The sequence below is a fragment of the Pteropus vampyrus genome, unplaced genomic scaffold (genome assembly GCF_000151845.1).
Source record: "Pteropus vampyrus isolate Shadow unplaced genomic scaffold, Pvam_2.0 Scaffold172, whole genome shotgun sequence".
Classification (NCBI taxonomy): Eukaryota; Metazoa; Chordata; class Mammalia; order Chiroptera; family Pteropodidae; genus Pteropus; species Pteropus vampyrus.
Genome location: NW_011888953.1, coordinates 3,117,199 through 3,127,401, shown reverse-complemented (window position 1 = coordinate 3,127,401; position 10,203 = coordinate 3,117,199). Strand labels below are relative to the sequence as shown.

The window sequence follows — 10,203 nt, the reverse complement described above, 5'->3', positions numbered from 1 at the left end:
AGGCTATGGCAGAAGTAGCCTTGTTGGACCCCGCTCTCTTGTACACTGTGCCTGCCTTTGATACCTAAAAGGATGTGCAAGGACACGGGGGCAGATCTGTGCCCATCAGCCACCCAAGTGGCCTGGAAAGCACTTGAGATAGAGATTTTGAGAGATTCTGAATTCTGACTTGTTATAAAAAGAAATGTCTTCCTGAAGTAAATAGTTATAGGTTTGATCTAAAATATCCTCTAGAATATAAAGTAAAAGCTCGTAGTAAAATCCAGCTCCAAGATACTCTAGACCAGGCGTCCCCAACTCCTGGGCCGTGGACCGGTTCTGGTCCGCGGCCTGTTAGGACCAGGCTGCAGGAAGTGAGTGGCAGGTGAGCGAGCGAAGCTTCGTCTGAATTTGCGGCCTCTCCCCAGCGCTAGCATCACCGCCTCAGCTCCACCTCAGATCATCAGCCATTAGATTCTCACAGGAGCACCAGTCCCTAGTGCCAAAAAGGTTGCGGACCGCTACTCTAGACTGTGTGGCTCCTAAGTTACTCATTTCTCCCTCTTACTCAGCTATAAAAGGGCTCACTCAGAAACACGAAATACTCGACCGCACTTCATCCCTGTAGCTCCCATCCCGTGAACACTCTGCTCTCAACTTGCTTGAACAGAGAAGGTCGGTAGGACACTCAAACATTGTGGAAGGATTTTTAAATCCTCAAGATTGTTGTGGTTTGACTATGCGCATTAAGATACACATTGGTGGGGATTTCAGGCACTTCCTAGACATCTAAGGAAACAAACATTAAAGGACTTTCCCAAGACTATACAACCGTTTCTGGGCAGAGCCAAGATTAGAATCTTAGATCAAAGCTCTTTCCATCCCACTCTGTGGTACAGCCGACCCCAGCTAAGATTTCGGATGTTTTGGGGGGATTAGGCAGGGAATGTTTCATCTATCAGAGCATCAAGCTTGGCACCACGAAGACGGTTTAGCAGACTTGGCTCTTACTATTTTCATCACTGATATCTCTCCCAGTGGGTCTGAGGTTGCAGCGAGGGTTGAACAGAACGAACTGAGACCAGGAACTGGATAGAGGTGAGGATTCAAGCAGATATCGTGAACTGTGTCCCAGAGTATCAGACAGGCCTTAAAGGGTGGCATGACAGATCTAAGCAGGAACTGGGTGAAAGCCTTGGATGTCAACTGTGGCAAGTGGGTTGGATTTGGATGGAAACCTTAATTCTCTGCAGTAGGTTCCTGGATCAGAGAAAGAGGAATTAATGCCAAGGAAATCGCTAAGGGGAGCCTTGTTTTGTATACTGTTTTGCTCTGAGTAATCCTGGTTTTGCAGGCATTAATCCTAGCAGAAAAGAGAGAGCAAATTCTCATTTATCAAGCATCTTCAGGATACCAGGTACTCTACATCCTTTATCTCAGTTAATATTCACAGTAACTTAGGTTTTATAATCTTCATTTTGTGGATGAGAATGATGATATATTGTTAACAATAATGACACATTCTTCCACCACTCTTTATAAAGCAGCATATATCAGGTACCATGCTCTGTGCTTTGCATGCATAATCTCTGATCTCCAGAATAGCTTTGGAAGAGGGGCATAGTTATTCTCATTTCAGTGGAGGAGTTGAAACTCCACAAATTCCCTTTTTCATTTATCTACCACTATGAGCCATATACTATTCCAGACACATGGGATACATCATTGAATAATACCGGCATCCTTGCCTTGATGGCTGTGCATTCTAATGGGAGGCAATAGACAATTAGTAATAAACATAATGAAGAAGTTAATTACTTATTAAGTTAGAAGATGATACCACGTTTATTTTCAAATCTAAGATGCCATGGATTGTAAGACATATCTTTTTTTCTGAGATGTTAAAAATAAAACATTCTTAGAACTGATGAAATAAAGTAGAAAAAAATGGAATTTTTTAGAGAAATGGGGACAAAAGGCAGGGCAGGTAAGGCAAGGTTTGGGAGCATCGCCCATCACAGCGTTCAGGTATGAGATTCTAAAATGGCATATCCAAAATGGGGAGGTAGCAGTGTGTGGTCTTGAGGGTTGAGGACAGAACAAGAGAAATATTTCTAAAGCCAGTTGCTAAAAGCGATGCTATCAAGAGATAATGCCTGGATAATCAGATTTATATTATTGTACAACTCTCCAAAAAAGGGGGTAGAGCCTGAGAAGTGAGAACCCGAGCCCCTTCTCTACTTCATGTAGCTGGCACACTGCTCTTTCCTTACGCATGAAAACATAACAAAAGTCAATTCACTGGAGAAAGTAAACTAAAGGTGTCTGGAATGGGAGACACTAGGTCTAAATGAATACCGGACTACTGTATATTGTACAAATTAAGACCGGGGACTATGCGAAAGTTCGTATGTTGAATATTAAGAATTCTGTAATTCTTTCCCCGATGGGATTCCAAAATGTTGATAGCCAGACACAGTAAGGAGAGTAGAAAATCCAGGTGTCCCTCTAGGAAACGATGGAACCAGATCACAGCCCAATCAAGCCACGGTCAGCAAAACCCATTCTGCACACAGAGCTTCCAATTTGCTTTTTAGAACTCGATACTTCACTGTAAAGTGGCAATCAGCCATCATGAGGCATTTGGAAAAGACCTCCAATATGACACATGGGATCAGAACAGATAGACATAACAAAGCAACTTGGGGGAAACAGCCTATGAATAAAAAAAGGATAAAAAATATTAATATTGCCAGGAGATAAGGGAGGTTATTAACCAAGAAACATGAACTGTTTGCTATAAATCAGAAATATGAAAAGACCAATAAAAAAATCTTAAAGGAAAAAAAAAAAAAAAAAAAAAAGGCCTGGGTTCGTATATCCCTAAAAGCAATAAAAACAAACATACTTTTCTGAAAAAGGCTCGTGGGGCTATTTAGTTTTAGAAATCAACTCAGAAAACTGCAAAGCCCTTGTCACAGATAAACACCTCCACTCCACTGTCTTTGGAGTCACTTTGGAGTGACGATGTGGATCCTTCAGAAACTTCTAAGCCACTTTTCATCCCTTCCTAGAGTAATCCTCCGCAGACAAAAACTGCTACATTGGCTTCCCATTGTGCTTAGAATAACATCCAAACTCACCATGTGTCACCACGACACCATCGTTCCTCCCCTTAAAGTTCTTTGCTTCCTTCTCACCTTCAGGATAAATTCTAAGCTCCTCGTGCCCTTCACCTTCAACTTCTGGCTTCATCTTTCTACACTCTGTTCCCACCTCTAGAATTCTCTACGTTCAGTCTGTACTAACCTGCTTTCCTTTCTCTCTTTGCCACAGCCACTTCCTGTTTGCATTAATTAGCTTTCTCCTTCACCTGACCTATCCAGCCTTGAAAACTCGTCTCAGACAGAATCTCCTTTGCGAATCATTCCCTGGCCCTCTCCTCTTCCTGTATTATTCCACTGCATCCTGGAATTTTTCTTCCATAGAGTGGTGACACTGAATCGTCATTAGCAATTTGATTTTTTGTTTTGTCTTTCTCAGTAGGCCTAAAACTCCTGAGGGCCAGGAATGTGCTTGTTTGTTTGTTCGTTTTTCATTTTTGCAGCTGCACCATTTATCATAGTGCCTGCTGCATAGTAGGTACTCGGATACATTTTTATTGAAATGAATGAATGATTGAATGGAGCTCCACAAATGGTGGTGGTTTTCACAGGGATGGCCAATCTGGAAAGGTAACCGTGGATGACTATGGGGCCAGGACAGGCAAATCACCAGGCATGATGAGACAGCTCAACATCAATGGAGCTCTGTATGTGGGTAAGTGACCTTCGACCAAATCTAAAACACGCCAGTGTGTTTTCTTGTTAGTCGTCCACTTGCCGCCCTGGGGCTCCCCAAAGTCGCGCCCTTCACTGGAACAGTCAAATAGCTGGAAATCAGGCAGCTGTCCAGATAATTCATCCTCTCGTTTTCTGAACTTCTGACTCATGGCTGAGGGGGCAGGAAGCACTTAAATGCTTTGTGCTTTGGACTGATCCACCAGGAAAACCATGCTTTTCTTGTTTATAGAACAGGAACCTTCTAAATATAGCTCCACTATTTTCTAGGTGGAAGGAGAATCTCTTTTTCTAGCCCTTTTCAAAATTAGAATGAGTGATATTTCTGTAAATAGCTTAGAACCCGCTACTGCAGACACATAAGCATGAAAAGATGTCTCTGTTCATATGATATTTTCTAAAAGTACGCTTAATTGAAAGCATTCAACATTAGTGTATTTCTTTTGGTTTAAGATGATATCGCCTCTAACTACAAACTACATTTTGTTGACACTGTCCATTTCAAAATTTACCAGATACTATTTGGTATGAAGTGGCCAGTCGGGTCAGAAATCACGCATAATGCAGGTGGTGCATCAGATCGATCCAAGTCAACCTGTTCCTTCAGGGATAATTATAAATTAGATGAGAGGTACCGAGCAGTTTGAAGGACCTCACTTATCCTGCCAGCCAAGGGATGCCTTGGTCAGCAGACACTCACGTGTCCTAAAGAGACATCCTCCCCTTCGGCTCACACATCTCCCTCTTGCTTCCTGGCAGGGGGAATGAAGGAAATTGCTCTGCACACGAACAGACAATACATGCGAGGCCTCGTGGGCTGCATCTCTCATTTCACCCTGTCCACCGATTACCACATTTCTCTCGTGGAAGACGCCGTGGATGGGAAAAACATCAACACGTGTGGAGCCAAGTAATGCCAGCCGGCCTTGCCCAAGGAACAGAGCCTACTATCCTGAGAATCCTGGGCGCCCCGAGACTCTGCCTGATGCCACACACAGAGGCGCGGGGACCAGGTGTGTTTCTTCTCATCAAGGAGAAACTAGAACCAAGACGGGAGTCCCTGTGTGGCCTTTCCTGCTGACACTCCGTGGGCCACACCCAAAGGAATCCTCTGTGGAGGAAGCATCGAACTTTGTCCATTGACTGTGGAGTGACTGCCAGGGATCACACATCAAGGCAAATTCCAGGGCCCGTCTGCTGTAGCTCAATGACTGTGTTGTGATTCATAGTGCATTAAAAAAAGAAAGAAAGCGAGAAAGACCCAAAGGGCAGTATTAAAATACTTCTCTCCTTTTCTGACTCATGATACTTACTGACAGCAGAATGACTGTGTGACCTTGAACTTCGAATTTCTCACCTTGGCCCATGAATTATTAGGATTAACCCCTTCCACTCCTCACTGGCTGGTTCAATGTGCTGTGACCATTCCATGAAAATAAGGATGAGGGGAGACTATATAGAATTATAATTATTATGCTGCCCCCGCCAAAGTTTACCTTTAGTGAGAAATCCCTACTTTTTATAATGCTAATCTAAGAAAATGGGCACCATGATTTTGTAGCTATCCTTTTGTATGTGTATATTTTTATAGCTGCAAATTGTCCACACAGTATACTTTTGCAAGTTTGGGTGGACAACTCTGAATTCTTTGCACACTTCCTAAAAATTTTCTCCCAAGGGAGACTTGTTTGGGCTCTTTGTGGCATCAGTGGAGTGGGGTAGGTAACTTGGGGGTGCATTCTCTCAGGGAGCTGACCATTCTTTTTCGGTAAGTGTTGACGGCTCAAGGAGATGAATCCGAAACTCTCAAAATAAGCAGATTAAAAGGCACATGTGGGTCACCCACTGAGGTGGGTCACTGTCATTTTTGTTTAAAGAGAGGGGGAATGTCTGTAGTAAACTTGAATAAAGGAGATGAAGAAGGCTAGAACTCATTCATTTAGTCATTGATTCATTTGTGGAGGTGTTACTGATCCCTGCAGAAGCCATGTCCAGAAGTGAACACTAAGACAATGAGTGTTTCTGAGGCTGTGCTGGGGTCTGAGAAGCAGGGCTGCTTCCTTCCGAGCCATCGGCCGTGCCCCTTTGCTATTCACACGTGATGCTGGTGACAGCTGGCTCACTGGCAGCTCCCCAAAGACAGGCCTTGCTAAGGGAAAGGTGAGATGAACGCTGCCCCCAAAGAGCAGGGAAATATGACCCAACTCACACAAGGGTTTATAATTAGCCCCAGTCCTGACTCGACTCTTGTTTGTGCAACATTCATTCAGCGAAGACGTTGAGCTTTGTGCACAGCACAGTTTGGGGGCACATTAAGAACTCTATAACATGAATAAATCAACTAGAGGCATTCACCTTATGCTTCAACCTTCTGCTTCCATTCCTGGGGACTCTGAGGACCAGGAGCCATCTTCCCAGATGAATAATGGTGATGACAAAACAGTATAATAATTCATCCTCTTCTACATATGTCTCCTTGTGAGTGCAGTTTGGAGAAAAGCCACATGGTAGAAAGTGGGTTTTGCCACCTCCCAAACACCCTCACCTCAATATCTTCACCTTGGAGACTGCTAGGGTCAGTGCTTCCCAAGATGTAATAGAGTTGCTTTCATAGCACATTTTGAATCAATTGCCTCCAGCCAAAAATATCATTGTGATTTTAGCAAAATATCCAGCTGAGCTGAAGCCAGAAAAATTGTGCTGTAGATGAGCTTTTGTTCCACGCAAGTGTGATCCAGAGAGAAATGCAATGACCCAGGGATGCGGACTTAAGAGTGTGTTGAAGTTGACAAGAATTCTGAACCACCGACGTGGGGGGGATGCAGAAGGGGCTGAAAGGGGAAGTTGACACTGATGGATTCACGGCAGTAGAGATCCTGCTGGTGAGAGGGATACAGAGACCCAAGAGGAGCTGATCACATGGGAGGCTCAAGGTAAACAGGGTAAGAGACAGTAGTACATCCCAAGCTATAAATAAGGTTCTTTCATCCTCTCAGAGGATGAAAACCAGGAGATGGGGGATGAGTTTATAGCAGAGGTGGTTGTAAGGATAAAAATTGTCTTGAAGCCGAGGGCTTAGACCTGGGTTCAGAAGGTCGGAGAGAGCTGACCCAAGTTCAGCCTGGATTGGTGGGTCCCCGATTTTCTAAGCGTATCTTTTGCCGTGATAAGGCTGCGTAACAAACAACCACAAAAACGCAGTGGCATACAGGAATAAGCATTTATTGTTTACATGCCTGGAGTGGTCAACTTGGCAACTCTGCTGATCCTGGCTGGGCTTGACTAGGCATTTCTTCTGGTCTCAGCTGAACTTGTTCATATGTGAGGCAGTTGGCTAATTTAGGATGGCTTTGGCCGGGACGGTGGCGTGATGTGAGCCTGATCCATGTGGCTCTCCTGCTCCTCCAGGGACCAGTGGGCGAGCCTGACATGCCCTTTACATGACGGAGGAGGGTAAGAGCCCTAGAGTAAAGGTATAAGTAAGGCCTTTTAAAGCCTAGGTTTGGAACTGCCACTCATCACTTCTGCTACATCCTATTAGTCAAAGTGTGTAGATTCAAGAGATGAAGAAATAGAGTCCACCTCCATTGCCAGAGCAACAACGAAGTCCCCTGGCGAAGGGCATGGAGACAGGGAGGGTGAAAAACCAGGGCCATCCCTGCCATTAAACCCACCACAGTAAGTCATACGTTGTTGAGAGAAGTGGTGCCATAGGGATGAGGCGGCCCCGGAGGAGTGTTCTTCTGCAGGGAAGCTTGGGGATGGGGACAGGGTCCGTGAGGTTTCCGGTGACTGGCCCAGCCAGGCCAGGTCCAATGGGGCAGCACTTGCCCCCTCCTCCAGGCTTGTCTGCTGCCCCCCTGTCCTCCCTCATTCTTCCACCCATTGTCTGACACTTGGCAGTGTTGTTATTCTGAGGAGCAGGGCCGAGCAGAGGGATGGCGTCTGTGCCAGGGCTTCTGGGTAGTGGCTCTGCTGAGAGTCACGTTGGAGAAGGCTGACTGGGCTCCTGGCTCAAGAGGGAGGTTTGAGGAGTAGTCAGGGAACTCGGAGGTTAACGACATCCCCATCCTGCCCAGGAAGGAGATCATGAAGCATGGGTTTATGAAAAGCTTTTGTCCCACAATCAGGATCTGAGAAAATTCCCCAGAACTTCCCATGGTTCTAAGCAAGGATGGCTGGAGGGCGGGGTGAGGGAAGGGCATGCTCTTGCTTTTCCTATTAAAACTGACCTTCATAACCCCACGTTCCCTCTAAGCCCAATCGTGGGATTTCTCTCAGGAAGGCCTGCAGGGATCTTCCTCGTCCCCACACGGCCCCAGAAGCTCGTGAGGAGGTAGCGCGATGCCCCCGGCCCTGGCCGGCACCCCTCTGAGTGGCCGTCCTGCTCTCCGCCTTCTTATTCGCCTTTCATTTCCTGACCCAGTCCCGTTCCAGCCTCCAGACCTGATCCAACACAAACAGGCCCTCTGGTTTCCTTACACTAACAGCCATGGTTTCAGAGTATCTGGTGCTTTCCTTCCGACTTCCCTCCTCGCTTTCCGTCGGCCGCCCACCTCCTCGCTTCCCCACCCCTTGCAAGGAGCTGCCTCCTCCCTGAGTGGGAGGGAGGGTCTCGGAACCGTGCCCGGAGCTGGCAGGCCCAGCGCGTTCCACTTGGAGGGAACACTGCATTTTTCACCTTTAACCCAGAAAAATATGGTTCTCAGAAAGCTTGTTTTTAGCACTGAGAGTTCCCAAAGGAAGAAGAATAGGGAGAGTAGGAGGGGCTTCAGCCCCACTCAGAGCTCTGATAGCCAACCCTTGGCCCCAGAAAGCTGTTCTTCCCTGGGAGGGAAGCGCGAACGGGCAGCCTGCAGAGGCCCAGCTGCTGGGGACAATAAAGGCAGAGAATTCTAGCTCCAAGAAGAAAGACCATGAAGACTTTGGGAGAGGGGCTTGGATGATGCATGAGCTGCTGCCCATTCCCATCCTTGCCTCTTCCAGCTCTGGCCCAGCCCAGGGACACACAGTAGCTGCCCCTGAAGGTGGAGGTGGGGTACAGGTGTGCCCTTGGACAGCCCAGTCCCTTAGCTGAGAAAGGTTGTGATTAGCTTATCAATGGCGGGGGGGAAAGAAATGCTTCAGGGCTGTCACCCTGAAGGAGCCCAGAGGGGAGAGAGGGCTGCCAGCATAGAATCAAAATCGGAATCCAAAGTAAGGGATTCGGGCTGCTTCAGCCCACTCCCACAGAGTTATTTCCAGGCTGGAGAATGGGGTCATTCAACTGCATCACAGCCAGGACACTTCTATGGCATACACTCAGCAGAAGGGAAATACAAGTGGCTCTGCCTCAGCCATGAGGTACAAGGTCTGAAGGTACTGAAGCTGGTGGGTTTTGGTCAAAGCGAGTGACGGCCCATCCTTGGGAAGTTCCGGAGTATAGGTAGGTGGCTGTATTCAGGCAGCAAAATGAGTAATCCAGCTCAACACGTGGACTGGCTTCTGGGATCGGCCCTGTGGGTAACTGCACTTCAACCTCACATTCAAAGAGTGTTCACATATTAGATCTTGTGACAGCCCTCCTTCACCGACAGCCAGAGCAGAGGGGCACGGTCTGTTTGACTCAGGTAGATAAGAGGCTGGCCAGAAAGACTGAGTGACTTACCATGGTCCTATCACAAGGACACAACCATGAAGCTTCACTGTGGAGCTTTTCTGCTCTTTACTTTAACCTTCAGACGCAGCCTGCCCAAGGACGTGGGCGTGCTCAGTGGCATTCTGGGGCTCCCTTGTGTTAGCTGTCATTGGCGGTATAGTCTTGTGGGTGAGAGGGTTTGGGCACAGGCTAGTCCCCTAGTATCTGCTTGCCAGTTTTTCGTCAGAGCTCCAAGTCTACCTTCTTTCAAAGTTCTCCTATTACAAGGGCTCTGGGTTGAATGCATCTGAAAGCAGAAAACCAGAACCGCTCCCTCAGAGTGGGGTTCAGGTCCCCCGATAACAAGGTATAGTTTTGAAGTCTTTGCCCTTCTCTCCCTTGCTTTGTCAACAAGTAACCTCCAGAGCTCAGGGGAGTTCCCGCAAGCTATTCCCAAGCGGCAGCGTGCTCCCCGGGCCCCTGCCTCACCCTGGCCAAGGCGAGACCTGAAGGAGCAGGGCAGGCAGCAGAGAAAACGCCTCGCCTCTCTTTCTCTTCCTGCCTGCCCTGCTGAGACATCTCTGTCCTAGAAAGTGCATGGCTCCTAGGAGCGCTCGTCTTTTCCTGGAAAGATGTGAGAGGAACACTGTGTCTCAGCATTTGAGATGAGGTTGCTGTTTGTCTATATCTTGGTCTCTCTGACTTGCTCAAGATCCAAATGGTTTTTCAAAGGCACAGCAATCTCCAAACATGTGGTAGGGCTCCCCT

At 47.1% G+C, this 10,203-nt stretch overlaps 1 protein-coding gene across 1 annotated transcript in view; it reads left to right on the top strand.

Annotated features, from left to right (window-relative positions):
• Positions 1-5,126, top strand: part of EGFLAM (EGF like, fibronectin type III and laminin G domains) — a 104,668-nt gene extending 99,542 nt beyond the window's left edge. The window contains exons 20-21 of the mRNA XM_023536915.1: positions 3,695-3,798; positions 4,578-5,126. Coding sequence (XP_023392683.1) covers positions 3,695-3,798; positions 4,578-4,732 — 259 coding nt within the window. The 3' untranslated portion in view covers positions 4,733-5,126. The remainder of the gene's footprint in view (positions 1-3,694; positions 3,799-4,577) is intronic.
• The last annotated feature ends 5,077 nt before the right edge of the window (positions 5,127-10,203 follow it).